Genomic DNA, 27,587 nt, shown 5'->3' on the forward strand with positions numbered 1-27,587 from the left:
GAGGATCACGTGCTCGGGATGTCATATCCGAACCTTAAAAGGGTGGAAAATCCGGGGAGAGAGATACCGATTGTGACTAACCTATAGACTTATTGACAGTGTTGAGATGGTTGTTATACAAGGCCTGAATGAAGCAGTTCAAGGAACCCCTCATCGATCGAGGTCATAAGGTATCTCAGTTCTCACCGCAGCTGCAGTGGTAATTATCATGGTCTCATGGGTAAATCGTGTAATGGAACTCGCGTAACCGGGCTGCCAAACAGCTACCGCCTGAATTGTCGAAGCAGCAGTCGGACCTCGCATTGAACAGGAGGCCATCCTGCCACATAAATTGTCCTCGCTGCTGTTTGTCGAGAATGGCACCCTAGCGTCAAATTAGACGATTTACCCATGAGACCGTAGTAGATCATATCTACCGCATGCGTACTCAACGGCCACCTCGGATGTCTTCCAGCGACCTTCAAGCTCCGGCCTCAATCAACTCCTTTGCCAATTGCGCGGGAGTGGTCCCCTTGCGCCCAATCAGCCACTCCAGTATATTCGGGTTGCTGTATAATCCGCGCTCGTTATAATACAGCAACAATCTCTCTGGCCCATCCTTCAGAGTCTGCGGGACACCCTCTCGCGTTCCAAAAATGCGCTCACAGACGGTGCCAACGCTTTCCTCATACGGCACCTGTTGGATCTCGAAATTCTTTCCCATCACTTCGCCAATTGACATGATGTACTCGGTATATTTCATGGGCAATGTACTCACGATCTGGTACGTTGCATAGAAATGCTTTGATCGCTCCTGGATTATTTTCACCGATGCCTCGCCATGGTCCTTGAGCGCGGTGTATGAGAACGAGACATGCGGACTATACGCGGCCTTGTAAGCAGGATGATCTGCGTCTTTCTGCGCGATCAACTGCCCAATGGCATTGTCAGCAAAGTGGCTTGGTTGAAGGATAGTGTAGGACAGCATTGACTCGGTCAGATACTCTTCGATATATCGCTTCCTGTCGTGATTCAAGAGCTTTGTGAGCTCCGGATGCAGGACTGAGCTGAAGACAAAGTGCTGGAACTTTGAGCCGGATTTTCGTGATTCCGCCAAAGCAGCGTCGATAACATTGATGCCGAAGTATGCCTCCTTTGGGCTGAATGTCGGACTGACGTAGTATATCGTGGTTGCTCCATCGAGGATCTTCGCACAATCGTCTGAGGAATCGAGTTCGGCTTGAAGGACCTCAGCATCTGGGTATTGTTTCTGGAGGCGGTCCAGAGAGTGCTGAGAATGCACCACCAGCCGGAGCTTGTACTTTGGATTGTCATACAGCAACGGAATGATGTGACTGCATTGCTTTCCGGACGCACAGGTGAGGGCGATGACTTCCGACATTGTGACGATGTAGGTCGGGATGGCCGATAGCCAGTATCCACGAATGGACCGACATTCTTAAATACATGATCAGTGTGTTCAAGGTACTGGGCCGGATATACTACATATTTCCGGAACGATGGTAGTTCTGGCATCATACGATGTTGCGCCAATGCGGTAGGTGTTCCGTTCCAAAGTTTTCTGGTAAGCACTCATGAACCAATGGGTCAGACGTAGGGGCAGATCACTCCACGGAACGATCGGGAGGCCTCAACCTCAAAGGTTCTCCGAGACCATTTCATACATATTCCTACAAGACTCTATTTCATGGAGTACATGGTCCAGCGATTTCCCGCCACGGTGCTCTGACCATCATCTCCGAGGTGCCATCTTAACCTTTTTGTTCATCGCAAAAGCAGATTGCACCATCAAGGTCGGGTATCTTTGAAAGCACAAGCACACATCCAACATATCCTCCTATTTTTCCGTCGGATCGGCTTCTTGTCCTTCGAATGCAGGCAACCTCTTCGCGACCTGCTCCCATGTATCTGCTCCTTCTACCAGTGACTTGACCGCCGCAATGATCTCGTCCTCGCTAGCACGAACTTGCTTGGTAGAGTCACGCTCACGAAGGGTGAGACTGCCATCTTTGACGGTTTGAAAGTCGATGGTGATGCCAAATGGTGTCCCAAGTTCATCGTTACGAGCATAACGCTTCCCAATGCTCGCGGAAGAGTCGTCAACTTTGTTGGAGACGCCGATTTGGCGTAATCTAGCGGTTAATTTCTTCATGAATGGCTTGAAGTCGGGATGATTTGACAACGGTACAAGTAGGACCTTGGTCGGCGCAACGGTAGGAGGGAAAGACAGCACACCACGAGCTTCATCACCTTCTCGTGTCCAGAAGACGTGCTCCATCACGCTGTAGAGGATTCTTCCGATACCAAAAGAAGGTTCGATGACGTTGGGAGTGTACTCGCGAACATGTTCCGTCCGCTTTCTCTTCTCGATGTTGACTAGGTCCTTGCCGAGTGTTGTTGTCCCACTTCCCACGCCTGGCGTCTGAATCTCAATCTCTCCGGTCTTCGCTAAATCAAGGGACAATTTCTCGCGCAACTCTTGCGAAAGGGCTTCCACTGCACTCTCGACAGCTTTAGCATCTTTGCGGAACTTCGGCCCAAGCTTTTTGCGGTCGATGTCGACTTGGTATTCTTCGATCACCAAAGGCTCTGCTCTGGTTTCACGGACAACGAGCGGTGCGCCAGTCTTGTTCATGTGGACAGTCAAGTCATAGGCACTCCTATCGGCACATCCAACACATTCGATCCATCCATAAGTGGTGAAGAGTTCTGCATCCCAACAGTCTGCTGCGTAATGCGCCATCTCGTTTGCCATGTGCTGTCTGAACCTCAGTTTGCTCGAGTCGACTCCAAGCTTGAGCAAGAAATCTTGGATTCTGACCAGGAAGTAGCCCAAGGTTTCGTTGTCAACCAGCTTCGTAGACACGGCCTCACCAATGGTCAGGACGTCGGGCTTGGTGCTTCCAGCGAGCTGGGTCTTTCGGTTCAGCAGGGTCAGCTCGACGTGTTTGACATCGTCGAATCGGGGATGTTTCTTCCCGCCCTCGGGATCGACAAAGTGCTCAATCTCAGCCATCAAAAACTCTCGGACACGCAGCAGTCCAGATCGAGGAGAGATCTCGTTTCTGAAAGACTTGCCGATAGATGCAGAAGCGAACGGCATGGACTGTTGGTTGAACTCTAGCAGCTTCTGAAAGTTCAAAAATTGACCTTGAGCAGTCTCTGGCCGCAGGTATCCGTTTGGCAACTCTGCGCTAGGTCCGATCTGAGTCTGGAACATCAAATTGAATGCTTTTGGAGGATCCAGCTCCGCTCCGGTAGTTGGGCCTTTGATATTGAATTTCTTGATGAGCTCTCCAAGCTCATCACCTCCGTAGTTGTCAATCTTGGCCAAAGTCTCCTCGTACTCTTGCACGACGGCGTCGTCCAGTTTCTCGATTTTGGTGTCCTTGATCTTCTTCTTTTTCTTGGCCTCTTTCGCCTCATCAACTTCGATTGTTTGTCCACGAGCATCCTTGTCCGCTTTCAACCGAGCCTCAAGGACCTGCTCAACCAGATGATCTGCACGAAAGATTTCTCCGCTCTTGGGATCTTTACACATCCAATCGGCAAACTTGTCGACGTGTCCACTGGTCTTGAGGACAGCCTCGGGAGTCAGCATTGTGCAGTCCACTTCCAGCATGTCTTCTTCGAGGACAAAGTGCTTTCTCCACAGGTCGACCACGTTGGCTTGAAGGGCGCATCCTGGTGGTCCGTAGTCGAAAAGACCACGCTCTCCACCGTAGATTTCAAAGGAAGGAGTGTAAAAGAGTCTCCGACGCAGGACGGACTCGAGGACGGCGCGGTCCAAGGGCTGACCGGTCTTGGAAGTGCTGGTGGCCATCTTGGGTCCAACGAGCTGCTGGCGGCGTGGAGGTTCAAATCTAGGTACAGAAGCAGTGCAAGAGAAGGGTCTAGGAAAGCAAGAAATTCTAGGAAAATGAGAAGGCGTCGCTCTGGAGAATAGCTTCCAAGCACGCATGTAAGTAGAGAAGGAGTGGCTGGCCTGAGGTTGAGAAGCAATATTAATGGCCGCTATGACTCCCAATAATGCATTCTGGAAGATGCGTTTCAGTAGTCAATTTTCAAGAGCGAGTGCGACGCAAGCCACAGCCGGCAACGCCTCACTAACTTAGTTAGTGCCCCAATAACCACAAGCCACAGTCCTTCAGCCTCTCGGCCTTTCACTAACTCAACCTGGACGCAGCCTCGCGATTAGCGGGGATTTCGATTCTCCAACTTTTTTGGGCAGGGCCCAAAACTTTTTTCTACTCGCCGTCGCCTGCAATTTGCAGCGGTAAAGAGCACCTCAATACTCGAAGGCGTACCCTCAAAACTCCCCATGCCCAACCGCAGATAAAACCTTTTCGCCCAAATGGCCAAACGAGGCATGGAACTCTCGGACAAGGCCGCGCTACCTTTCAAGACCGCCAACAAACAGCGACGGCAAGATCTGCACTTGAAGCAGAAGCGGGCACGAGATGCTCTAAAAAGATCAGAACGATTCGCTCGGAAAAAGGAAGAGGCAAAGGACCCTAAACTGCGAGAAGAGCGACTCCGCCGCAATATTCCGATCACGATTGATAGGAAGCGAGTCTTCGATGAAGTCCAAGACGAACCGGACGATGGCGGACTTGGATTGGTCTACGACGTCGAACGGTTGAAGAGGAAGAAACTCGCCGAGGAACAAGAACTACCGCTCGAGGGAGAAGAACAGGAAGCTTCCGACCCAAACGCAGACGATGACGAAGACGATGCCGATTCTATGCTCGAAGATAGCGGTGACGACGACGAACTACCAGCCGAAGACGACTTCGAACCATCCGATCTCGAAGACAACACGCACGACCCCTTACCCTCCAAATCGCAGCTCAAATCCGCATCTTCCAGACCACGCGCACTTTCGCCAACACGAAGCACGACCTCGACAAACCTCTCCCTCGCTCCCGCTGCGCTCGCCGCCAAATTCCCATCCCTCTTTCCATCTTCCGACGCCCCGCCTCCCCTTCCTCCAAAAATCCTCATCACAACGTCGATCAATTCAACCCTGCATACCGAAGCCGCCATCCTGACCTCCCTCTTCCCGAATTCGAAATATATCCGCCGCTCCTCTCACCGCTATGGCTACAAATTCTCCGTCCGAGAAATCGCTGCCTTTGCCACAAATCAATCCTACACTGCCGTGATCGTTCTCGAAGAATCTCTGAAACGTCCCTCAGGCCTGACCATCGTCCACCTTCCCACCGGACCTACCTTCCACTTCACAATCACAAACTGGTACACCTCGCGCAGCATTCCCGGCCACGGCCGTGCGACAGACCACATCCCAGAACTCATCCTCAACAATTTCACAACGCCCCTTGGCTTGTTGACCGCTCACCTCTTCCGCTCCCTCTTTCCTGCCACACCGGACCTCAAAGGACGGCAGGTCCTTACGCTACATAATCAGCGCGACTACATCTTTCTCCGCCGGCATCGGTACATTTTCCGCGACAAGCGCGAGACGGAGAAGTCAGTTGTCGGGCCCGATGGGCGAGAAGTCAAAGGTGTCGAAGGTATCAGGGCCGGACTGCAGGAGCTCGGGCCCAGATTGACGCTCAAGCTGAGACGTGTGGACAAAGGAATCCAAAGGCGGAGTGGTCAGGATTGGGAGTGGAAGGCGCGGATGGAGAAGACGAGGACGAAATTCCAACTTTAGTCGGCAATGTATGAAAGTGCTCTTGTGTACTGGACTTGGACCCGCCGTAAAAACCAAGAACTGGTATCTCGAGTCTCAACACTGCGAAATGAACATGTGGTTTATGGCTCGGATCTCTACTGGCCAACCACCCCAAATTCAAGTGTCTGCGAGAAGTCCTCCACTGTATCAAAGGTGTAGGAACTGACGCGGTCCGGAATCCCATAATCCTAGTTTGAACAACAGATCTTCTTGTCAGCTCAGACTTCTTCATGACAATTTATGAATACAATCGTAAGCATAAGTATATGCATATCTCGCAACGATACAACTCCTGTTGTGATCGCGTGCCCAAAGCTCCCTTGTGCCCGTCGACATGTCCCCGGAACATCATGCTTCAATAAGGCGAATGAACAGCAACAGCAGCAGCAGCGAGCTCAATGACACTGCTCTGATGTGAGCGACACTTCAGGTGACAACACTCCAGTCCGACAAGGTCGGCTTCCTGCCACGTCCGACATGTCGCTGCCGCTGAATAGCGGTGTAGTGAGTAACTGTAGTCCTTCCTACCTTCCCTTCTCCGTGGATTTCGCCAACTTCTTCTTCTCCACGACGCCCTCGAGCACCTCCAATCTCTCCCTCGTAATCCTGATCGCATCCTCCATCTCCCTTTGACTGATTTTCTCCTCTTTGAGTTTCGCTTCGACATCACTACTCACGGCCCTGCTTCGAGCCCGTTTCTTGATCTTCTCGTTTTCCTTTCTCACACCCCTTGCCGTTCCTTCTTTGTTGGCCATCTTATCAACCTTCTGCCTCAGAAGCACCGTATCCACATTAGCTCGCGCTTCAAGCCAGTCCCAAAGCTCGTTCTCCTCCTTCATCCACAGCCCTTCATAGCCGGCTAACCTTCCACTCTGTGTCAACCCGACGTACGGATAGCTCCCAACTTGCACTCCTCGGCTGGGCGAACGCACCCACAACAACAACACCATAACCGTGAGAACCCCAACCAGAACCTCCATCTTCAGCACCGGCTCCAGTACACTCATAACAGGCTGCAGCGGCGCTCTCAACGGCTCCAGGACGCCCCAATTCACCTCGACTTTCTTCTCCTCACTCACAGTCTCGTCCTTAAACTTCTTCTCTCCTTTCCGCTTCTTCTTCCCCTTGGACACTTTGCTCGCGTTCGTCGTGCCGCGCGGCCGCCCGCTTACAGCGCTCTTCAGGATCTTAACCAGACTGTCACCGTACTGCTGCTGGCCATCATTCGCGCCCTTCTCAATCGGTCCTTTCAACCACGACTTCGCAGTCCACTCAATTGTGCAATTCATCTGGAATCTTGTCGCATTTCCCGGCGCCCAGGTCAGACAGTACCTTGTTTTGGTACTGAACGCATTTCCGCTAGGCACATCGGGCGTCTGGGTCGTACACGTCACCGTTACCGCTTTCTCGAGGTCGAAGAAGTCCATGTTCTCCGTCGTGATGCATTTCGTTTGCTTTGGGCCGATGCTGCCACCCAATGGCTTAATGTATGTATATTGCCGGCTCTTGACGTCGTTGTTTAGACCCTTTTTGTCGTCTTCAAGAACGAGTTCCATACATTTACATTCGTCGACGAGGAACTTTCGAACAAAAAGCCCAGATTCAGGACCGTACAGGAGAGAATAGATCTTGCCCAGTGGCGCAGGGATGATATCATCTTTCATAATCTTGTCGTAATGTGTCGCGCTGTCTGTGCAGTCTGTAGGAGCATGGGTGGCTGGACCAGGGAAGTCCTTCCCTGCTTCTGGCACGCCGGCCTGAGCAGCAAGAGGAGGTGGAACTTCACCAGCTGTACCCGCCAGGACACTAGCCGTTTGGGCGACAGCGGTTGCGTTCATGCCGGACGGTTTTCTAGACACGGTCTTGCCTTCGACAAGCTCGCTACCCGCATGGCTGGGACTGCTCTCAGCGAGACTGGGTGCACTATCGTCCGTCCCGTCGGAATCAGAGTCGTTACTGCTGCTGTCGTCGCTGGGTTGTACATCCGCGCCGTGCTCTGCTGGAGCGGTTGCTTCGCGAGTTGCTTCTTCGGCGGCAAGTTGCTTGCCGTTTATGCTCTTTTGGAAACTCGCCGGGTGGCTCACACGCCAGATACCAATTAATAGATCGTATGTTTGTTCACGGTACAACAAACTTCGAAAGGTGTGGCGCGCGTGAAGTGTCTGAATCGCAATGGCATTTGGGAAGACCATCGCCGTACTCTCACGCTCGATGCTGACCACTTCTTCAAAAGAGATGACAAGCGTGGTGACCCAGCCGAGGATATTGCTGGAAAAGCATATATGGCCTTCTGAGATGTAGATCCTCCCGGCGACCAGTATCTCTTTTTGCAGCGCACAGCTGTAGTCTTCAATCAGAAAATCGTCTTCAGGCACGCTCCGGAACTGTTGGTGAAAATTGCGGTTGCGCTGTTTCGGAGCAACAGTGAATCCCATCAAACGAGGTCCCTTTGCAGGATGGGCCAATGCTGCAGTACTAGCTCCTATCATCGCACCTATTGCAGATTGACCTGTCGCTGCCGAGGAGCCGCGAGAACGCCGCTTCGCAAGTTTACTGCGAACACTGTTCGTGCGTTTCATGGAGCCTCCTGGTTCGCCCTCGAAAATACTGCCGTTAGGAGGCGTCCTTTCGCCACCAATTTGGCCGGGGACAGTCTGTGACTGCCGCAGTCCATCGACGGGGTCATTGATCTCGGCCATGGGTGTTGTTGAATCCGATAGCTTCTCATAGGCCGCAGAAACGGCGCGCTTTGCTAAAGCATCTTCCTCTTTGGCAGCTGCCTCGTCACGTTCTAGTGACGAGTCCTTGCGCAGTTCCGTCAAGTCTAGGCGACTGGAGCCCATTTTGTCGTCAACACCTAGACCTAGATGCTCAAAATTGAGATCTCCCAATCCCATTGTTTCGATTGCTAATCGCTTTCGCGGAGACTCTGGTTCAACATTTTCGTCTTCTTCCTGGATTGGCTCTTCTGTAGGCTTCTGCTTCACGGAAGAACTAGAAGCATCAGTACCTGATCTGTTTCGAGTCTGGCCAGCAAGATTGCTGATCGTGCTTGCAGCATTTTGCGCAGCAGACATCCAGGAGGAGAAAAGACTACCGCTAGGTGTACGTGTCCCTGCCGACGCCTTGGTCTCGTCTGTTGGCGTCAATGGTGCGCTCATTGAGCTGGACAATTTGCTCGGCTGGTGAGTAATTGAAGATGTCGACCTTATCCTACGATGAGAAATCATGTTGCCAGAATGGCTCACCACTATCCTCGAATTCTCCTGCTTCTCTGGATCGGGCTTCTCAGACATAGGAGATCCCGTTGCTCCCTCGAACTCTGACTGTTGCTGTGTAGGAGTTGGAGGAGTCAGGGTAGTAAGAGGCGCGGGTATGACGGCAGCTGGAGGCGTGAAAGGCCTATTATTCGTCTCAAGATTCGGCATTGAATTGTTCGTGGAACGATCTTGCATGACGGCATCGACAGAACTTGTCTCCTCATGACCCTCTTCTTCGGTGATGAGGCTTTGGCTGCTCAATGGGCTGGTGAAGCCTGTGGACGGTTCCGTCATTGTTCTTTCTGGGCTGAGCTTTGGGCTCTTGTTTGACTTGCCAAACACATCTTTGAACCTCCGAGCCGGTGATTTGCCTCGGAGTTTGCTGATACTGCTCCTACGCGAATCCGGTCGAAGAGTGTCTGCCCTGTCAATCAACCCAGCCGTGGGCGACATGGGACTTGTGTCTGGCAAGGAACTTTTGGGAGACGGCGAGTGACCCGCTTGGTCAGGTTCGACAAGGGTCGGTATCGTATCGGCGGAGGGCGGCGGCTGGTCATCGCTATGCGTAGGTGCTGCGGACACCAGCGGCGATGACATTGTCAAATAGCCGGTGTGGGAGGCTCGTGAGATTAGAGGCGGTGTTTCGATCTCGGAGTCGTCTGTAAGAAGACTGGTGTCGCCCTCTGCAGGCACAAGACTGCTCGGTCTCCTACTAGAAGGATTCGAGGGAGTTTGAACACTGACTCCTGCACCAGGTCTTCCCCTTCCAAGCTCTTCTATGACAGCCTTGACCTCCTCTTCGCGGACTTTTCTCCTCTTTCGCTTGCTGTGGCCAGGCAGCAACTTTCGCATGCCACTACTGCCGGACTTACTGCTTCCATCTTGACTGATCGAACGCGTACTATATCTCGTAGGGGATTTTTCAATGGTCAGAGAGTCAATGGAATCCGTGCGCAAGTCTTTGATGTTTTCGTCGCTTGGAATGTCGGAGGAACGGCGGCGGCTCGAGAGGACCTTCTTTAACCCCTTGAGTTGGGGAGAATGCTCGGGCATGACAGGAACGACATTAGGAGAGGATTGAGTAGAGACCGCGGCCATTCAAGGAGGGTGGCGTATAGGTGTTTGGTGTTTTGGGTGCGCCGTTGTTTTGGACTAACTGGCAGACTGATGTCACAAGAAGCGTCAATATGTGGTCAGTGCAGAAGGATTATGCGGAGGACATCCCAGGCGTGCCCCAGGATCATGTATATAGAACAGGGATCCCCGGGAAGAAGTAAAAGAGAGCGTGAAAAGTCTGGGAGGGATACAGGAGGACAGAAGCATACCTTAGATGGGCCGGGAAACAACACACCCGCATGCACCACCTTAACGACTACACAAGACAGGTGAGTGAAGGGGCTCAAATAGCAGATCGGGCGCCTTTGACGCTTGCAGCTTCATGATGACCACAGCCAGCCATGACCAACTTGCTAGCCCTGGCTTGCTCATTTCTCCGCAAGTTTACACGGCTATAATCTATCCGAATGCATTATTCGCTACTCCGTATGCTCGAGGCGAAATGGCTTGCGTATGGCACGCGTTCAGGCGGGGTCCAAACACCCATCATCGCCGGAGGTTAATCATCCTCTAACGAACACCCCTTGTCTGGTGGCCTGAATTCTCCTTTCCAGGCAGCCCGTAAGTAAAGGAGAAAGCCTACTTGTCTGACCAAAAGAGTATATGGACAGGTCAAGGAGATGAGTGAGATGACAAGGGTCAATGTGTAGGTTTCTCCAAGTTCCCTGGTCAGACTGGATAGATTTGCTCGTGCTAAGTCAGCCCCCAGCGACGTTTCAGCCTGCGGAGCACTCACAGCACTCCACATCCAGCCTTATGCGGAAGGCGTTTCGAATCAGCCAGGTGAAGACAAGGGAGTAGTGTGCATATCACTCTGCTCAGACGCCGCGGTGTCTCCTGAAGAAACACTCCATGTTCTTTTGGGGACTAACCATCCTCCATCTGACTCCACCGGCGCATTCATACCCTCGCAACGTCATCTTTGCCCTTCTCATCTCAAGCGCTAATGGAGGCTGCACCACTGACTCTTGTAAGTGTCCTCAGTGTTTAGCGTCGTTCAACAACGGTACTGAACATTGTCTCTTAGGCCCACACTCACGCTCGCAACGCCGCTGTAGAACATAGGCGAAACAATCCTGTGGCTGCCAGCGAGGAATATGACTTGGCCGCCGCAGAATTTGCTGCTGCGGCTCGCGACTCGGCCGACCTCGAGGCTCGTCGACTCCTTTCTTTGATGGAAGCCGAAAACAAGAAGCTAGGAGAGATATTAAGAACAAGTCATGAGAAGCCTCGCGGCGCAGATGATGCGAGACCTTCACCTTCGCGTACCGAATCGGCTCCCTCGACCACACCCTCTATATCCCAGCAAGAATCCGGCCGGCCACCGTCACCCGAGACTACCATACATGCACCCAGACTCCCACGAGGCCTGAGACCCAACGCCCGCGATCTATCCTCGTCAATCGCAAGCAATCTTGCTTCTGCCAGAGGAATTCCAAGCAGCCGCCAGAAAAGACCAACGCCTATCTCTCCGCTGGTGTCAGCACAAAATGCCGACGGACAAATTACTCTAGAGGACACAAGAGCGCGTTCAGGATCAAGACAGAGCTCGTATACAGGCGATGCTCCTTCAGCTTCGAACCAGTCCAGCTCACGACCACCATGGGCACCACCCCTGCAGCCTGAGCCAGCCAAACCAAATACCGGAGAGTCAATCGACCAACACGCCTCAGACGCGCCCTTCCAACAATTTTACTCCACCTTCGAATCACTCATATCCAAGCTCAGTGCACCACTGGCGTTTGCCGGCCTGCCTCTGACTTCACCTGCTCCCAAAGCCGCCGTACCTCTAGAGCCGCCATCGCCGAAATTACCCCACGGGCCGTCTCGAGCAGTACCGGCAGCACCCTCCGTCGACTATTCTCAACTTATATCCCGCGCGGCATTGCGCGCTGTCTCCGGCACGTCTACCAATCCCTCTGAATCATTCTACGTCGTTCCCACGACCGGTGGCACAATCTCCTACGCCGAGATTATGAACCGCGCCGAACGCGAAGAAGGCCGTGTCCTACGCCACCACCGCCAGCCCTCGACCCTTTCCAATATCTCCGAAGACGACTTTGTCGACGCCCACAGCACCATTCTGCCCAACACGAATCGTCCTCGTGAAGGTGGTCCACCAAGCCGTTTCGCCCGGCGCGGCGCCTCAGAAGAGGCCAAAGTCAACGGCAAGACAATGGAGGAACTCGCGCTCGAGAACCAAGCGCTCAAACACCTCTCTGACACGCTCTCACGGCGACTACATGTGTTCGAAATGTCCAGTCAGACTGCCAGTGCGGCAATGGCGCAGAGCATCCGCTCTTTGCACCGGAGTCCGCTGACAACACCGCTTCTGTCGCCGGAAAATTCCCGCGGAAGGAACAGCGGCAAGGCTGTGGAAGCAGGTATGGATGAGGCTGTAGCCAAGAGGATTGCAGAGTTGGAAGAGATTCTGCGCAAGAGCGATGCAAGGGCAAGGAAGAAGGAAGATGAGAATGCTAAGCTCAAGGAGACGATCACAAAGTACAGAGACAAATGGGATAGTTTGAAGGCCGGGGCGAAGGCGAGGAGGGAGAGAGAAGGGAGAGCTGGGAAGAACGGAGATAAAGGGACGTCATCAGCGGCGAAAGGAGAAGTCGCGGCTGGCGGTGATGAAGATATTCCCGAGGGCTGAGGTCGATTCGAATAGCAAATGTTCAAGTCCTGCATTACGACATGACGATTCTCCCATTTCCAAATGGTCGTGGAACCCATAGCCTACCAAGGTAAACAGGCTTGGGAGTCATGTCGGAGATGATTTATGTGAACATGAAGATCTCAACATCATGGAACTGTTTCTATTGAAGCAATCAATTGTCACAGCATATTACTACCACTATGCGGGTATGTCCCATCTATGCTCAACCACGCTGATATCAAAAAGAGACCATATCCTCTCCAATCAAACCCCAGATGTACGGTCGGCCTGCGAATCTCCAACGTCATCACGTTTCTTCCCCTTCCCACGACCCATGATGCCAGAGAAGGTTTCGCTCAAGGCACGTAGCCTTCTCTTTTGTTTGCCCATATCCTCCTGTGGCGTATCTTCGTCGCCGACAGCGCCCTCGTGCGTCTGTGCTCGGCTAAGGCTTTGGTCTTCGCTTCGATTCTGGAAGTGCAGCCCTAAAGGGTGCTCCGGGTCCGAGACGGGGATGGTCTGCCGTCGCGTGTTTGTCGAGTGTCGCGACGAACGCCTGCGGCGAAGACTGGCGCGGACTGAGCGAGAAGCGCCTTCGCCTTTGAGCAGCGAGTCGGCAACGAGCGCGCTGAGGGACGACGACAGTGGCGGGAGCAGTGGACCGGGGACGGGAATGAGGCGTGATATGCTTCCGCGTGTTGAGCGAGAGAGAAAATGTGTGGTTGAGGACGGATCTTCTGCAGGACGTTCAGGACTAGGGAGTCTTGGTGTCCCTTGCTTGCTGGGTGTTTCCGGGCCTGCCGGCGATGAAGTGGAACGCTTCAGTGGTTTAGACGTAAATGGAGTGAAGAAAGGCGTGGATGATTCGCTCTGTACTCTGGCACCAAGTGGTGTCCGAGGCGATGGTGGTGCGTCGATTTGCTCTGCTGAAGACAGCCAAGGATTACGATGCAGACTTTCCGAGGATTCAGCAGGCGTGAAGGCAATGGATGGGACGGACGATGCTGGCCTGGAGTGTTGCGGTGTGGTAGCTTCATCCTCTGATTCCTCCACTGTTTCCAACGCCGAATGATGATCGTCAATCCCAGGGGCAACCGATGCTTTTCTGTCCCTGGTTAATGGTGTTCGTTCGTCCACTCCGTCCGCTTCCTCGTCGATGAGCTGAATAGTCTCATCCTCATCAGCCTCCTGCTCATCGATACTTGTGTACCCCTCACGGCGGCTCGTGATCAAATATACACCGAAAAACGTCAATAGACATCCAATGACAAACTTGACGGCCTGTGCTGTAGTTGTATGCTCAAAGTCTCGGTATAACACCGCCGATCCAAGAATGACTGAAAGTGTAAAAAGAACAAACTGTGTGGGTATCACTTGAGTGGAATCATAGATCTGCAAAGCCCGATTGAGGTAACGTATTTGCATGAGTGCTGACAGGACGAGAATGACCACCAGAAAGTAAAGTATGGGATATGCAAACGCCTTCCAAAGAGATGTTGATAGAAGGGAAGAAACACCTTTCGTAGACAAGGCTGTGTAGCCGCCGAACAAGGCCACCAAACCAAGATCAACAAGGATTGTCCGCCGGCCGTATCGTGGTTCCGCGTACATGAGAGCCACAATAAACAGAGTCGTGATGATGACATAAACCAGAAATTCCCACCTCTTAATAGTTTTCAACAGACCTCCAGGGCCGAACTTTTCCTCACTCGACTCTGCCGACAGGACGACGACGACAGCGCCAGCGACTGCCACCACGACACCGAAGAAATCGCGCTTCCGGAAGCGTTCCTTGAGCATGAGAGGAGCAATCAAGCAGTTTGAAATCAAAGCGACCACACCAAGAGGACTGACAATCGATGCTGGTGCAAAGCCATAGGCGAGGAAATTGCCCGCTTCCCCAATGATCATGAGCACAAGCCCGAGCCACCAAACTGGCGATTTTAGGTACGATGGTCGGCCCTCATCCTCGTTCTCGGGCTCACTCTTCTGCCGTGGTTCTTCGATAGGAGATTCTAAGCCTCCTTCCACGTCAACATCCGCCGAAGGAGTACCATCTTCGGCTGTGCTTTCCTTGCGATCGGGGAGTCCCAGATTGGCTTTTTTCCGCGCCTCTGCTATCTGCTCCTGTTCGTCCGTGCCATACCCAGTGCGGATTGGCGATGCGATTCCATTCGGGTGAGGCTTTCTGCTTCCATTGTGTTTACGTTCTATCAGGATGTGCGCGTACCTCTGGGTGTTGAGAGCGACAGATATGAGGAGATTCCCAACGATCGCTGTGACTATACCGATGAATGAGGACCATCGTTGTAGTTGAGAATCTTCGCCGAACTGTGCTACACCTCGGACTGTAACCAACTCTAGAATAAGCGTCGAAGAAGCGTCGAGCGAAGATGGATTGTAAGGAATCGGCATCGAGATGTGCATCTCCAGTATGGCTCGGATCGAGTATGCGTACGTTTCCCGCCGAGCTCGTCGAATATCGTACGGTTCTGAGGTCAGTGAACTCTGCACAGATCTGGACCGAGATCAAGGCTATGACTGGTCGGATTGGAATAATAACATGGCGGTTGTATACGCGCACCCCTAAGCCATGACGGCTTGACTGTCCAAGGGTTGGAAAATTGCAGCGCAGCCTTGGATTTGATATTCGCGCATGTCATCCAGCAGGGAAACTCACGCACAAATACACGCCGCCGCTTTAATGGGACTGCGACTCGAGGTTGGAGGCGTGCCTCAATCCTTAAGCATTGGCACGCTTCGGAAACATTTCAATCACTTGCGCTCACTCTTGCGACATTCAATCGCCCGCTCAGTCAAATCTCGACGCGTCCGATCCTAATCGACACGATATAACCTTACCTTTCGAGATTATTTCCGAAATCTACATCCCAAATAGTACGGAAACTGCCCTTCAACCTCATCATGGATCGCAGCTTGGACGATACCATTGCTGATCGTCAGGTCCGTTGAACATCAGGGATGCTCGATCCCCATGTGCTAATATTGACAAGCGACGAGAAAATCGTGGTGGACGAAGAGCTCCTCCTCCAGCGCCACGGCGTAGGGACTACAACTACCCTCGCGATGGAGTCAAAAAGGTACGAGACAACTCCAGCTCACCTCCGTTATACAGCCAATCTCACCTTTTTGTTCTAGGTCCGACTCTCCTCTCCTCTCCCATGACGCTTTCCTGTTCCGTCGTTACGATTGCTCGCCGCATCATCTCGAAACACAAGCGAAGTGTTGCCTCGACCTTCAGCATTTGACGGGATACGGGTCAGAGATGTTTTGACTTACAGCTAACCAAATCTTCCTCCACTACAGTCTACGAGAGACGATCGAACGAACCTTGACAAGTATGGACATCTCTGGCCGAGGCATCAAGACACTAAAGGAGAACAGTGACTGGGTCCATGACCGCTACGATGACGAGCCGGACAGTGAGGAGAGCTCCGTATGTTCGACCTGACAAATGCTGAACAGCACTGCAGACTTCGGGGGTCAAGACCGTTCGAGGGAACGTAAGGATCGCCGACGTAATCGGTCTCCTGAGCCCGACCGGTAAGCTCGGCTGAAGTCTTGTCCCGTCCAGTTCTGAGTTCGTAGGAAACCTCCGCCAGCCAAAATACGAGTCGACAATTTACATTACGACCTAACTGAGGACGATATCTATGTACGTTCGTCAGCATCTAGGGGCTATGAGACATTAACCTTGGCCAGGACTTGTTCACCCGAATTGCCCCTGTGGTGGACGCTCGACTTCGCTACGACCGAGCTGGACGCTCTGAAGGCGTTGCCTTTGTGACATACGAGCATGTCGCGGATGCCAGGGCTGCAATTCGCGATTTTGATGGAGCTAATGCGAAAGGACAGCCTATTCGACTGACTCTTCTACCACTCCCTCGCCGAGACAATCCGTTTGATCGTGTGGAGAACCCGAAGAGTCTTTTCGACCGGATCGAGGCTCCTGGTAGCCGCAATCGAAGGCGCAGCCAGAGTCCAGTGGACGAGATGGAGGCTGATCATTCAGCTCGCCGAGGTCCTCGGAGAGGTCCACCAACGGACCGAAGAAGCGATGTGACTAAGCCAGCTCCCGAGAACATCGATCGATATATCCCAGGTCGTGATAGTCGAAGTTCCAGTCATCGTGGAGGTCGTAGACCCGGTGAGAGGCGCGAGCGAGCTGCTAGAGATCCCGAAGGGCACAAGGTGGTCAATGGTCGACCACGAAAGACAGCCGAGGAGCTTGATGCTGAGATGGATAACTACTGGACCAGCGCTGGCAATGCCCAGGGAGAGAACGGCGGCGAAAGCGCACCAGCTGCTATGGCACATGGAGGAAACGACGTTGACATGATTGAGTGAACAACATACCGTCGTGTCAGGGGTTATGCACATGTACATGGCCGAGGCACTGCTACTTCCCAAGGGGGCTTGTCAACAGTGACTGAGGTCGCAGGAAAAGTTTGTCGGCGTCCGATTGGTTTGGACTCACTGCGATGCTCTCCAAGCAGCATCCGCGCTATCAGTGGCGTGGCGTCCCACGTTTGCCTTCTCACCAAAATTCAGAAATTATCAGTCACCTTCATTCAGTGGGTCGCATGTGTTGCTGGCTCGCCATTGAACGCTCTCAGTCTTCTAGAGCCGTGACACACCATTGACCTCGGACGGAAGCTTAGACAGCATGAAGTTCTCCACGACGTCCAACCCTTCCTCGGCTCCACTTCCCTTCATACCTCTCGGAAACATGATATATCCATGGCATGCTCCTGGGACGATTTTGACTATTGCTTCACCACCAGACATCAACCATTTCGTGCTCATGAACATCGTATCGTCCAATAGGCAGTCCTCCGTCCCGCATGTAAAGAGTGCTGGCGGAAGCTTACCACGCAAGAGCTCCAGGTTCGTATACAGAGGGCTAACCGAAGGATGCACCCTCTCCTCTTCCGACATACCAGGCAGGAATGCATCCCGAAACGCGTTCATTATATCTCGATCGAGAATCAAAGTCTCGGGCTTCTGGAAGTTATACACAAACGGCGTCCAGACCATTGAATAACACCCAAAATGCAACAGGAGGCCTTGAAAACGAAAGTCCGCATACCGAGGCACGGAGTGCTGCAACAGATGCAGTGCAACGAGCATGCTCAAATGTCCGCCCGCAGATTCGCCGCCAAGGAAGCCTAGGGGCACGCCGAACTTGGACTCGGCGTTGTCGACCAGCCACTCCGCTACGTCGTAGCAGTCATTCGGTCCGGCGGGGAAGGGGTGTTCGGGAGCGAGGCGGTAGCCAACGGACAGGACTAGGGTCCCCGTCCTATCGGCGATATCCTGGAGCATGGGGTCCTGGGACTTTTCGTCCTGCAAGACCCAGCCTCCGCCGTGGATGTGCAGGAAGACGGAGCGGATGGGTTTGTCGTTCTGCGGGCGTAGGATGCGAGAGGGGATGGTCCGACCTGAGTCGCGGGATGGTATGGTGATGTCCTCGGCTGAGTCGAGGAGGACTGCTTTAGGGAGAGGCGTTTCGCCAGCAGCACGCATCTCGCGGTATTTTTGGGCGCCGACCTGAAAGGATATAAGTAGGGGATTGGAAGAGAGAAAAAAGGGCAGCGGGACGACTCACTTCGTACCATCTCGGGCCCGTCGACATCATTTCCATGAGCTTTTTGTTGAAGGCCTGTGTATCTTCGGAGATGGCTGCTGCGCCAAACTTTGTTGGGTCAATGCTCAAAGCGTTGTGGGCATCCATCTTGAAGCCTGATATAATGTGTGCTGAGAGGTGGTATATAACGAGGTAGGCCTGCCGGCAAAGGTAGCGGGTGCTGTTAGCAGGAGTTCCGGAGATGATAATTATGCCCTTTGATTGTTGTCAATGCTTGGGAGTATTGGTACGTGGCAGAACAGAACAGATCGGTCGGCGACGATAGATATTCCCTCTGGTCGGCGAGGTCGGCTAACTGTCGTGTATCCCCGCACGTAAAATACGGAGAATAGTGTTCCTGAAGATCCATACTCCCCCAAGTCACCTGTGGCATGTAGCGAGGTACCTGGTAGATACCGGTACCGGGCGGGTTGACAGACCTCGGTTTGTTGCCAAGAACCGGCTTCGGTTGATACGCCGACTCGCCCAAAATTTCGGGGATTCCAAACACCAAGTCCTGCAAAGCCTGCTATCTAACCGCATCAACGTTGCCTGCCAATCGATGTCCTTGCAGACATACGAAATGGGATGCTAGCTTCGATTGACAGTCTCGTAGTCCGCTGCATTGCATGAGCAGGAGGGACTCCGCAAAGGCCTGCAGCCTAGCATTGTCATTGTCCAAACTTGGCTCAACCAACCTGGAGTCGGGGATAGTTTCGAACACCTCTTTGGCCCAAGTTTTCATAATGGATGAAGATGGTTTCCGAGACTTTCTGCCCACCTCTTTTGGTGGCGGGGCCGCAGACTTCGACCCGGAGGCTCAGATGGAAAAGGCCAGGCGGAAAGTAGCTGGGTCGGTGGAGGCGAAAGCTGCCAAAACAGCAAGCTCGACAGGGGAGAACGATTCAGACGACAATGATTCTGATGAAGACTCGGAAGACGAAGACGAGGACGAATATCCTACATCCCATGAGATCGTCTTCAAAACTCATGACCGTCCAGTCACCACAATCACCGTGGATCCCTCTGGCTCGCGGATGATTACAGGCTCAACAGATTGCACCATCAAATTGCATGACTTTGCGACCATGACACCAAATACCCTCCGAGCTTTCAAATCAGTTGATCCGACAGCAACCAAGTCTTCAGCAAACTCAGAAACCCATCCCGTTCATGTCGCGAAATTCAACCCAATTTCACCCAGCCAGGTTCTTGTCATATCAGCCACACCACAGGCGAAGATCTTATCCCGAGATGGCGAGACAATCACCGAGTTCGTCAAGGGTGACATGTATCTTCGGGATATGAACATGACGAAAGGGCACATCAGTGAGATCACCAGCGGCACATGGCACCCTCACGTGCCAGACCTCTGTGTGACTGCCGGCACCGATAGCACTCTTCGCATTTGGGACGTCAACGTGCGCAACAAGCAGAAAGAAGTCATTGTGCACAAATCGAAGCTTGCAGGTGCAGCAGGTCGGAGCCGAATGACTGCTGTGGCCTGGGGAAGTCAAGTCGGAAGTGACAACAGCCTTCTTGTGGCTGCAGCGCTTGACGGCTCTCTATTGATGTGGGGTGGAGAAGGACCATATCACAGGCCGAGTGCCGAGATCAGTCAGGCTCACTCAAGCAACACTTGGACAAGCGGGATCGACATAAGCTCGGATGGCCGATTAGTCGTCACCAGAGGCGGTGATGATACCATCAAACTCTGGGACACGCGCAAGTTCAAGCAGCCAGTCAACACCACATCTCACATTTCTACATCTGCGCAGTATCCCACATCGAACATCATGTTTGCGCCGGGCAACTCATCCTCCATCATCACAGGCTCGGAAACAGGAGACCTTTACATCCTGAACCCGGCAACCCTCAAGCCAGAGCTGGTCACACCCATAACTCCTGGATCGCCACTCGTCAGCGTCCTATGGCACGACAAGCTCAACCAAATTATCACGGGAAGTGCCAACGCCGAGACGCATGTCCTCTTCAACCCCAAGATTTCCACCAAAGGAGCCGTCATGGTCATGGCCAAGCCACCCAAACGCCGACACATCGATGACGACCCCAGCTTTACCACCGATCTGTCACAAGGTGTTTCTGGGGATGCCATCATCAACCCGGCCACGAGCAGTGAACCCATCAAAGGCAGCACTTTTGCATCCCGACATCCAACCATCGGCCTTACCGCGTCAGGCAAGTCGAGAGATCCGAGAAGACCTCACATGCCGGAAACCACGCCCTTTTCAAGGAATCAGCCCGACGAGAAGCATATCCGCGAGAGCATCCCTCTGAGCACGATGAGGGAAGAGGATCCTCGAGCGGCCCTGCTCAAGTACGCCGACAAGGCCGAGAAAGACCCTATGTTCACAAGAGCCTGGGGCAAGACGCAGCCGAAGACCATCTATGCCGACCTCAGCGACGAGGAAGACGACGACGGACCGCAGACAAAGAAACAGAAGACTTGAAAAGAATCGCTTTTGATTGTATATCTCCTCGTCTCCGAATTCGCGATACAGCACATTGCGCCGCGAGAGGATTGTACCCAAAAAACACCATCATCAAAACTGACTTTCTTGTCGTCGGATGAAGTTTCATGGCTCGTATATGCGTTCGTCCACATTTACCTGATACCCAAGAGCGGGAAACAAAGCGCTCGGCTTGCTGAAAAACTCTGTTTGTACATGCCCCTGGCGTCGGCCCAAGGCAGAAAAATATCAAATACATTATAAATCCCTTCGACGTGCGTCAGAATGTGGGCGCTCAGCTCCCGCATTTTCCAATCAAACCTCTTTCTCAGGCACACCGGTAATGGCCTCCTTGATGCCCTTCTTGGTCGGGTGAACGACTCTTTTGAGTCCCATCCAGGGTGTGTTCATGGGTGATTCACCCGTGTATATGAAAGTGTCGTACAAGAATCCTCCGAACGTGCATCCAATAAAGGGCGCAATCATGGGAATCTGCCAAGTGCCAACCTTGTTAGTAACACTCACAGACAATCCTTTCGACTCGAAGCCACAGAGCAGCGAAGAGACATACCCAAAAGTAATAACCTCCGGCACTCCACACCTCATTTCCATAACCGACGAAATAGGTGAACAATCTCGGTCCGAAATCTCGGGCCAGATTAATCGCGTAGCCGGTTTCCCAGCCGAGCGTGGCGCCGATGCCGAAGATCAAGAAGAACAGCCCCAGAGGGACCATGTTGCCGGCGCCGAGATTCGCGTCGTCCTTAAGCGCGAAAATGACAAACACAAGAACCGTGCTCGAGACGATTTCGCTGAAGAACTGGCCCGTCTTGGTCAGGAAGGGTTGCGGGTAGGTGCAGAAGACGCCGGCCGTCGCGGTGTCGCTGTACCCGGGCACGGTGCGCAAGTGGCTGCCGCCTTCGTACACGTCGATGGCGGATTTGTAGTTGCCGTAGATGACGGCGGCGCCGCAGAAGCAGCCGGCGACCTGCGCGCAGGCGTAGATGGGGAATTTCCACCAGGGGAATTTGCGGAAGAGGCAGTTTACGAATGTAATGGCCGGGTTGAGATCTGTGGGGTGTATGAAGTGCGTCAGACCGGGTATCGAAGGGTTGGGGTGGGCAGGTTTTTGCGCGGCAGTGGTTTTTCCTGCCACATGATGGGCGGGTTTTTGGGATGCGGCGAAAACAAAGGAGAATGGAAACTTACGGCCTCCTGCGCAGCCTGCGACGTATACGCCCAGCATGACTCCGATGCCCCAGCTGCACGATCCGTCAGTATTCATTGCCCTGGAAACTGCAACAGGAAAGAACACGGAATCACGAGCACCGACTCACCCCCATGAAATACTTTGATATTCGCCCTTGTTCTGGCTGCTTTTGGGTAGATTCGGGTTGGCCGAAAGTTGGACTTGCGCGACGCTGCCGTCGCCGAAGAGGATCATGATGAAAGTCCCCAGAAACTCGGCGAAGGGGTCACGGAGGTGGTGCCGCACGCGAGACCACCAGAGCGTCTTGTGGTGTTGGAAATCCTCTTCGGCCTCTGCGTATTTTAGCGCGTTGTCGATGGGCGGGCCGTGTTCTGCATGGTAAGGGTAAGGATTGGGGTTGGGGTCCATTCGGCGCTGGTTCTGATGTTCATGCTCGCGGTGCATGTAGGTGACTTCGTCGGAGGCGGGTTGTGAAGAGGATGACGAGTCTTGGGCGCGGATAGTTGGGATTTGTTCGGGATGATGTTTGGATTTATCGTGGTAATCCATGTTGAGCTGAGAGCGAGGCAGGGTATACAGTTGGTATAGGACGAGTTGGACGAGTGGATGGAGTATTAGGTATGAGGTATGAGGTGTAGACCTGAGAATAAAGATGGGAGGCGGGATGAGAGACTATGCGAAATGTACATGTAAATGGGGCAAAAAAGGTCTTGTACTGTATCTCCCGCTATCAGCCACCTACTTTTGCTATCGATTCCGCACGTTTTAGGCCGTCCCGTCAGATGACAAGAAAGAGCTTGGCCCGCTCGATGCGAAGAGTGGAGGTTTTCGAGGGAAAAAGTCCATACTTATGTATGACTTCTCCACCAGCGCACCGAATGCAGTATCTCGCCAATCACGCCACAGCCGAGGTGGTCTTGGTGGTGATGTCCACTGGAGAGGCCGCTGGGAAGGCTTGTGATGATTATCGGTGTCGGCCATGATTAGAAGCGTCTGTTACGAAGTAAAGCGCGGGGAAACTGCCTCCATAGGCGTTGGTAAGACGTGCCACTGGTCGCGAACTTTGCCCATTGTTTTGGGATGGTCGCTCGATGGTGAATTGTAGTGGTGGAAATGTGTGAAAGAGATCGAAGATGGGTGCAATCGACGTCAGTGGCACCTCTACCCATGCTCGAGCGGGGGCCATGAGGCTATCCGAAGGCGCCGCCCAGGATTGAACATGTCTGATTGGGCATCCCAGACGTCATGGACTGGGAGATACGAGGCATCGAGGACTTGAGGCAACATCGCGCAATGGAAGATCGTCAGTAAGCTGGAGAAGTCGAGACGTTGGAAAGAGCCGAGAGGTCGTTGCGTTGAGCGTTGAGAGCTGTGGAAATGATCGACTCCATGGCAGGAAGGTCTTTTCGGTACTCGCGTTGATGGTAACCCGACAGCTTGGATCTGTCGTTGATATCCTTGAAGACAGATAGGTAGTCCAAGATAGTCGTAAAGCAGAGATGAAGAGAATGCTAACCTGTAAGACCGGAGTACGTTGCGTGTACTCGTATGTAGGGTGGGAATTCAGTTTTTGGCAGAAGACTCGGCAGAGTTGCTGCCCACGTCTTGGTCCCTCGTACTGTCACGGCCAGGAATATCTGCTTCCCAGAAGCTGCATGAGTGATATTCATCATCTTCAGCGATTCTTTCTTCCACAAATTGAACCTGAGGTAAGTCCCCAAAGTCGCCTGCCAACCGGACACGTTCTTCGACGGTCTGAAGGAAGTTTTGTGCTCGCCTCCACAGCTCGGATGAGGGGCTTCGAGGGGTAGAACAAAGCCATTACTCTACCGTCCATCGTCTCAACTCTCAAGCTATTTCACTATTTGCAGGCAGAAGATATCACCGACTGTGATATCCTCCCGTCATACTCCTTGAAGTTGTTTGAGGACCTAATCAAGGCCTTTTTTAATTGAGCCTGACCCCAGGAAAGCCGGCCACTTCGCACTTCGCCATTAACAAAAATGTCCGACGCAGCAACAGCAGCGGCCAACACGCTACGGGCCAAACAGAAGCCTCTGAAAGACCAATACAGATCAGACCCCTCTACAGCTCTCGTCACGTTGTCGTCGTCTGGAAATCTTGATCCCACCTCGACGAGCTTAACATGCTCACTATCGGCGGGACAGGCGGCTCGAAAAGTCGCAGGGCTCCATCAAGCTGCCGGCGGCGAAGGGTTCGATGCTTCAGGGGAACTGTGTTCTGGTGATATGCTGCTTGAATCGCTAGTAGCATGTTTTGGAGTCACGGTACGCGCGGTAGCCACTAGTTTGGGCATTCCCACCAACAATGGGACTATCACCGCCGAAGGAGATCTCGACTTCAGAGGGACGATGGGCATCAAGGATCCTGAAGGCAACGCCGTCCCCGTCGGGTTCAAAACCATCAGACTCATTGTGCGGCTCGACGTGGACGAGGAGCACAAGTCCAAAGTCGACAAATTGGTCGAGCTCAGTGAACGATATTGTGTGGTGTTGCAGACGATCAGGAATGGAGTCAATGTCGAAACAAAACTCGGACATGTGGGCAAGGTAGTACCTGACGCTCGCAACAATGCCGATGAAGGCGCCAATGGAGAGGATGGAAGTGGTATTCTGGATGTCCCAGCAAATGAAGACGTCTTGAAGGTGAATTGATTGTACCGGCAATGAATGATAATGACAGATGAAACAAGAGGTCTCCGTACCGAGAATGTTGTAGTGTTGCCATCATGGACAATGGTCATCGTGGTGTCTCACGTGACCATAAACAAGGTGTCGTTCCTGGCCGAAGATGCCACAATTCCTGTTGATGGTTGATGGCAGCTCGATTGGACTTGCCATTTACCTGATCAAACCCAGTGTACTGTGATACATACCTAGGTAAGGAATCTATCTATGTCTGGATGTTTCAGACCTTTCAGCCATTTCAGCTACAACGGACTTCTGGTACTGACCGCCTCGCATGTCCACAGTAACCCCCCTATCACAGTTACTAGTATCCTGTGTCCTCCCGCGGCTCTGCGCACGTCAACAAGCCGCCCCTTCGTCAAATAAGAGCTGGCCTACCCTCAACCATACGCAAATTAAGCATAGACTGACTGTCCCGCTTATCCGCCACATCTTAAGGCTAGTTAGTATACATGGATGTTCGCGAGAAGCGACCTATCCCAAGGATCCTGTTAGCACCCCGAGCGTCTTCAAACCCTTCCACGTCTTTGTCCAAGGAAGAACAGTCTCCCATGGCAACGGCCTACACCAGTTTCAGAGAATGGGCGTGCAAAAGCCTAGACTCTGGCGTGCCGAGAGAGCTCATCTTTGGCTCCGAGACAGTCGAAGTCGACCTCTTCTTCCGTTCCCGGGAGACTACCGACCCTCACACTGTCTCGACCTGGGCGAGCGAGTATTTCCGTGCCTTGACAAACATTGACATCTTTGGCTGTCTGGCTGGCATATTCAACTTTGACCGTTTCATGCGTGTGAGTCACTGAGTTTCCGGACGAAATTCTTCCTACTTACCTCTTGTACAGTGGATTATAGCACCATCGGCAGAGACGTACGCAAGAATCCCTCCTGGCCAGCGCCCGACACCTTGTCAGAGACTAGTACCGCATCATCCAGCATCGGGCTTGCCTGTTCTGTAAGTTCTTGCCTATTCTGTGGCTTGTCGAAAGAAAAAAGACGCTGAATTCGTCTCTCATAGGCCTGAGTTACGTGACGGCTTGATTTACGATTTACGGGACTACATCCTCGCAAGCCAATCGTACGGTACAACCATCAACTGGAACATGGGCCTACAGGAGGCTGTCGACATGGATGCTGTGACAGGGAACATGACCATCTCAAACGCTTTCGCCGAGCATGTATGGCATCTCGAGAACTGGAGATTCAGCGCCGGCTTTGCAGCAGTGTTCCCCGAGCTCCGCCGTCGCTACCGCATCTTGCCTGGTTTCTCCGTACCTGTGAGTAATGTGAATGTGCAGGAGCTACTGGACAAACGGGATAGGATAATCCGTGGTATCAAAGAGGAGGACATTTGATCAAGAAGTTCCCTTGCGCACCTTCATGTTCCCTGCCGATCAGCATCGACGTAAGAAGAATCAAGGAAACGGAAAAGCACAGGCCGGGACATCGTGCTTTCTAGCCAACTACTGGAGTTCTACCTGCCTCCACGCGCATGTCCAGCGCCCCCCTGTAGTGGTGCAAGTGGTGGTCTTACCACCTCTGCCTCAAGGCAGCCGGGCAACCACCTCTTCCAACACCTCTCCACGCTCATAACAGAAACGACGCTCACCTCGTCTCCTTTTCGTCGTCCTTCCTCTTCTTTGCAGCCTTGATGGCCGCCCGCTTCTGTCGCCGAGCCCGCTTCTCCTCCAAGTGCTTGGTCTCCTCGCGGACGACGTCGCCAAAGTTCGGAGGCGGCTGGTAGGCAGGGCGGCGAACCGGGGGACCATCGAACTGCCTCTTCTGTCTGTCCATGAGGTCTTGCATCTCGGCAAAGGTCATGCCCTCCCACGGCGACAGTCCGTATGGGTGGCGGAGATCACAACTACCCAGTGGAGATGCCTCGTTGCTGCTGGTGGGCTCGCTGTCTTCATCGTCGCCACCCTCTTGGCTGGGTGTGGAAGGAGGCGCCCACGCTGCGCGCGTAGGCGGAAGGAAAGTGGCTGTATAGCCTTGGTTCACCCCGTCAAGGATTTCTGGAGTCGTTTGACCACCGGCCAGGTCAAATTGGACGTCACCGTCTGACTCGTTGGCGGCAGGACCAGCGTTCGATGGAGGACCCGCGGGTTCACGAGCGACGAGGACGAGATCGGTGTTTAGTTCGAACGCGTTAAAGGCGTCGAGGTCTGGAGTGGAGGCGCGAAGTGGAGATGGTTCTTGAGGGACGAAGAGAGGCAACTCGGCGCGGAAAGAAGTAGGATCTAAGGGACTGGTCAGCAAACGTTGAAAGGACGGGAGAGTATGAAAATCACTCACTGGTCTGATCGGTGTTGTTATTGTCGTGTCCTGAAGACATCTTATCTTGGGCCTGTCGAGGAGCAGACATCTTGACGGTTTCTGAGGTGGTGGTCTTCTCTGGCTGGATCAGCGCTCTGTCGACGCGCTCAAATGTCCTCAACCACTGATGTCAGGCTCGCCTGTAAGAATGTGAAAAAATGGTGTTGAACTCGACGGAACTCGAGGGAGAAGTGAGAATGTGAAAAATGGTGTTATTGAACTCGGAGAACTCGAGAAAGAAGCGAGAATGCAAGTCTTGAATTGCTGAGAAGAAAGCGATTTCTTGCGACTTCGACGATCGAGAGTGTGGCTGTTGATTCCCGAGAAAGAGGTAATGCTGGCCTGATCTGAGAAGAGAGCGATTGCTTGGGACTTCGACGATCGAGAGTGTGGCTGTTGATTCCCGAGAAAGAGGTAATGCTGGCCTGATCTGAGGAAGTTTGAAGTTTTCAATTTCACCTCTCCGTCTCTCATCACGACAACACGACAAACATATTGCAAAATTCCAGCC

At 53.0% G+C, this 27,587-nt stretch overlaps 13 protein-coding genes across 13 annotated transcripts; 7 read left to right on the forward strand and 6 right to left on the reverse strand.

Moving 5' to 3' along the window:
• Positions 1–96: 96 nt before the first annotated feature.
• On the reverse strand, positions 97–1,468 carry PV05_05915 (uncharacterized protein). Its single transcript, XM_013462491.1, has one exon. The coding sequence runs from the start codon at positions 1,379–1,381 to the stop codon at positions 461–463; it is 921 nt and encodes a 306-aa protein (XP_013317945.1). The 5' UTR covers positions 1,382–1,468; the 3' UTR covers positions 97–460.
• A 129-nt stretch (positions 1,469–1,597) lies between these two features.
• Positions 1,598–4,017, reverse strand: PV05_05916 (glycine-tRNA ligase). Its single transcript, XM_013462492.1, has one exon. The coding sequence runs from the start codon at positions 3,959–3,961 to the stop codon at positions 1,838–1,840; it is 2,124 nt and encodes a 707-aa protein (XP_013317946.1). The 5' UTR covers positions 3,962–4,017; the 3' UTR covers positions 1,598–1,837.
• A 244-nt stretch (positions 4,018–4,261) lies between these two features.
• On the forward strand, positions 4,262–5,933 carry PV05_05917 (uncharacterized protein). Its single transcript, XM_013462493.1, has one exon. It carries the CDS (start codon positions 4,355–4,357, stop codon positions 5,675–5,677), a length of 1,323 nt encoding a protein of 440 aa, XP_013317947.1. The 5' UTR covers positions 4,262–4,354; the 3' UTR covers positions 5,678–5,933.
• Positions 5,891–10,413, reverse strand: PV05_05918 (uncharacterized protein). The gene is made up of 2 exons (XM_013462494.1): positions 10,284–10,413; positions 5,891–10,122 (listed from the first exon to the last, which is right to left on the reverse strand). Exon 2 carries the CDS (start codon positions 10,054–10,056, stop codon positions 6,223–6,225), a length of 3,834 nt encoding a protein of 1,277 aa, XP_013317948.1. The 5' UTR covers positions 10,057–10,122; positions 10,284–10,413; the 3' UTR covers positions 5,891–6,222.
• Positions 10,414–10,905: 492 nt separating this feature from the next.
• On the forward strand, positions 10,906–13,016 carry PV05_05919 (uncharacterized protein). Its single transcript, XM_013462495.1, has 2 exons — positions 10,906–11,044; positions 11,102–13,016. Exons 1-2 carry the CDS (start codon positions 11,021–11,023, stop codon positions 12,725–12,727), a joined length of 1,650 nt encoding a protein of 549 aa, XP_013317949.1. The 5' UTR covers positions 10,906–11,020; the 3' UTR covers positions 12,728–13,016.
• On the reverse strand, positions 12,886–15,377 carry PV05_05920 (uncharacterized protein). Its single transcript, XM_013462496.1, has one exon. It carries the CDS (start codon positions 15,155–15,157, stop codon positions 12,995–12,997), a length of 2,163 nt encoding a protein of 720 aa, XP_013317950.1. The 5' UTR covers positions 15,158–15,377; the 3' UTR covers positions 12,886–12,994.
• Positions 15,378–15,655: 278 nt separating this feature from the next.
• PV05_05921 (uncharacterized protein) lies at positions 15,656–17,098 on the forward strand (the record flags this gene model as incomplete). Its single annotated transcript, XM_013462497.1, has 7 exons — positions 15,656–15,694; positions 15,745–15,831; positions 16,058–16,089; positions 16,136–16,173; positions 16,225–16,294; positions 16,340–16,406; positions 16,454–17,098. 7 exons carry the CDS (start codon positions 15,656–15,658, stop codon positions 17,096–17,098), a joined length of 978 nt encoding a protein of 325 aa, XP_013317951.1.
• A 602-nt stretch (positions 17,099–17,700) lies between these two features.
• On the forward strand, positions 17,701–18,216 carry PV05_05922 (uncharacterized protein; the record flags this gene model as incomplete). The annotated part of the gene is made up of 1 exon (XM_013462498.1): positions 17,701–18,216. The coding sequence occupies one exon, from the start codon at positions 17,701–17,703 to the stop codon at positions 18,214–18,216; it is 516 nt and encodes a 171-aa protein (XP_013317952.1).
• Positions 18,217–18,917: 701 nt separating this feature from the next.
• On the forward strand, positions 18,918–21,699 carry PV05_05923 (uncharacterized protein). The gene has a single exon (XM_013462499.1). It carries the CDS (start codon positions 19,007–19,009, stop codon positions 20,846–20,848), a length of 1,842 nt encoding a protein of 613 aa, XP_013317953.1. The 5' UTR covers positions 18,918–19,006; the 3' UTR covers positions 20,849–21,699.
• PV05_05924 (uncharacterized protein) lies at positions 20,859–23,772 on the reverse strand. Its single transcript, XM_013462500.1, has 4 exons — positions 22,186–23,772; positions 22,058–22,110; positions 21,420–21,919; positions 20,859–21,340 (listed from the first exon to the last, which is right to left on the reverse strand). The coding sequence occupies exons 1-4, from the start codon at positions 22,605–22,607 to the stop codon at positions 21,164–21,166; spliced, it is 1,152 nt and encodes a 383-aa protein (XP_013317954.1). The 5' UTR covers positions 22,608–23,772; the 3' UTR covers positions 20,859–21,163.
• A 289-nt stretch (positions 23,773–24,061) lies between these two features.
• On the forward strand, positions 24,062–24,733 carry PV05_05925 (uncharacterized protein; the record flags this gene model as incomplete). The annotated part of the gene is made up of 1 exon (XM_013462501.1): positions 24,062–24,733. One exon carries the CDS (start codon positions 24,062–24,064, stop codon positions 24,731–24,733), a length of 672 nt encoding a protein of 223 aa, XP_013317955.1.
• A 485-nt stretch (positions 24,734–25,218) lies between these two features.
• PV05_05926 (uncharacterized protein) lies at positions 25,219–26,115 on the forward strand (the record flags this gene model as incomplete). Its single annotated transcript, XM_013462502.1, has 3 exons — positions 25,219–25,554; positions 25,606–25,715; positions 25,779–26,115. The coding sequence occupies 3 exons, from the start codon at positions 25,219–25,221 to the stop codon at positions 26,113–26,115; spliced, it is 783 nt and encodes a 260-aa protein (XP_013317956.1).
• Positions 26,116–26,365: 250 nt separating this feature from the next.
• PV05_05927 (uncharacterized protein) lies at positions 26,366–27,428 on the reverse strand (the record flags this gene model as incomplete). Its single annotated transcript, XM_013462503.1, has 2 exons — positions 27,056–27,428; positions 26,366–27,000 (listed from the first exon to the last, which is right to left on the reverse strand). The coding sequence occupies exons 1-2, from the start codon at positions 27,123–27,125 to the stop codon at positions 26,366–26,368; spliced, it is 705 nt and encodes a 234-aa protein (XP_013317957.1). The 5' UTR covers positions 27,126–27,428.
• Between the last annotated feature and the right edge of the window lie 159 nt (positions 27,429–27,587).

Source organism: Exophiala xenobiotica, assembly GCF_000835505.1.
Source record: "Exophiala xenobiotica strain CBS 118157 unplaced genomic scaffold supercont1.3, whole genome shotgun sequence".
In the NCBI taxonomy this organism is placed as follows: Eukaryota; Fungi; Ascomycota; class Eurotiomycetes; order Chaetothyriales; family Herpotrichiellaceae; genus Exophiala; species Exophiala xenobiotica.

What these genes read in the sequence shown, in the direction of transcription:
- PV05_05924 (XM_013462500.1), bottom strand. Translation starts at nt 22,607, where the DNA reads ATGGATTACCACGATAAATCCAAACATCATCCCGAACAAATCCCAACT. An exon ending in TATCAAAGTATTTCATGGGG is followed by an intron (nt 22,111 to 22,185) that starts GTGAGTCGGTGC and finishes CGGATCGTGCAG; the next exon opens with CTGGGGCATCGGAGTCATGC. An exon ending in CCGGAGGTTATTACTTTTGG is followed by an intron (nt 21,341 to 21,419) that starts GTATGTCTCTTC and finishes GGCACTTGGCAG; the next exon opens with ATTCCCATGATTGCGCCCTT.
- PV05_05920 (XM_013462496.1), bottom strand. Translation starts at nt 15,157, where the DNA reads ATGCACATCTCGATGCCGATTCCTTACAATCCATCTTCGCTCGACGCT.
- PV05_05923 (XM_013462499.1), top strand. Translation starts at nt 19,007, where the DNA reads ATGAGCAGGAGGGACTCCGCAAAGGCCTGCAGCCTAGCATTGTCATTG.
- PV05_05917 (XM_013462493.1), top strand. Translation starts at nt 4,355, where the DNA reads ATGGCCAAACGAGGCATGGAACTCTCGGACAAGGCCGCGCTACCTTTC.
- PV05_05918 (XM_013462494.1), bottom strand. Translation starts at nt 10,056, where the DNA reads ATGGCCGCGGTCTCTACTCAATCCTCTCCTAATGTCGTTCCTGTCATG.
- PV05_05915 (XM_013462491.1), bottom strand. Translation starts at nt 1,381, where the DNA reads ATGTCGGAAGTCATCGCCCTCACCTGTGCGTCCGGAAAGCAATGCAGT.
- PV05_05919 (XM_013462495.1), top strand. Translation starts at nt 11,021, where the DNA reads ATGGAGGCTGCACCACTGACTCTT. An exon ending in AGGCTGCACCACTGACTCTT is followed by an intron (nt 11,045 to 11,101) that starts GTAAGTGTCCTC and finishes ATTGTCTCTTAG; the next exon opens with GCCCACACTCACGCTCGCAA.
- PV05_05916 (XM_013462492.1), bottom strand. Translation starts at nt 3,961, where the DNA reads ATGCGTGCTTGGAAGCTATTCTCCAGAGCGACGCCTTCTCATTTTCCT.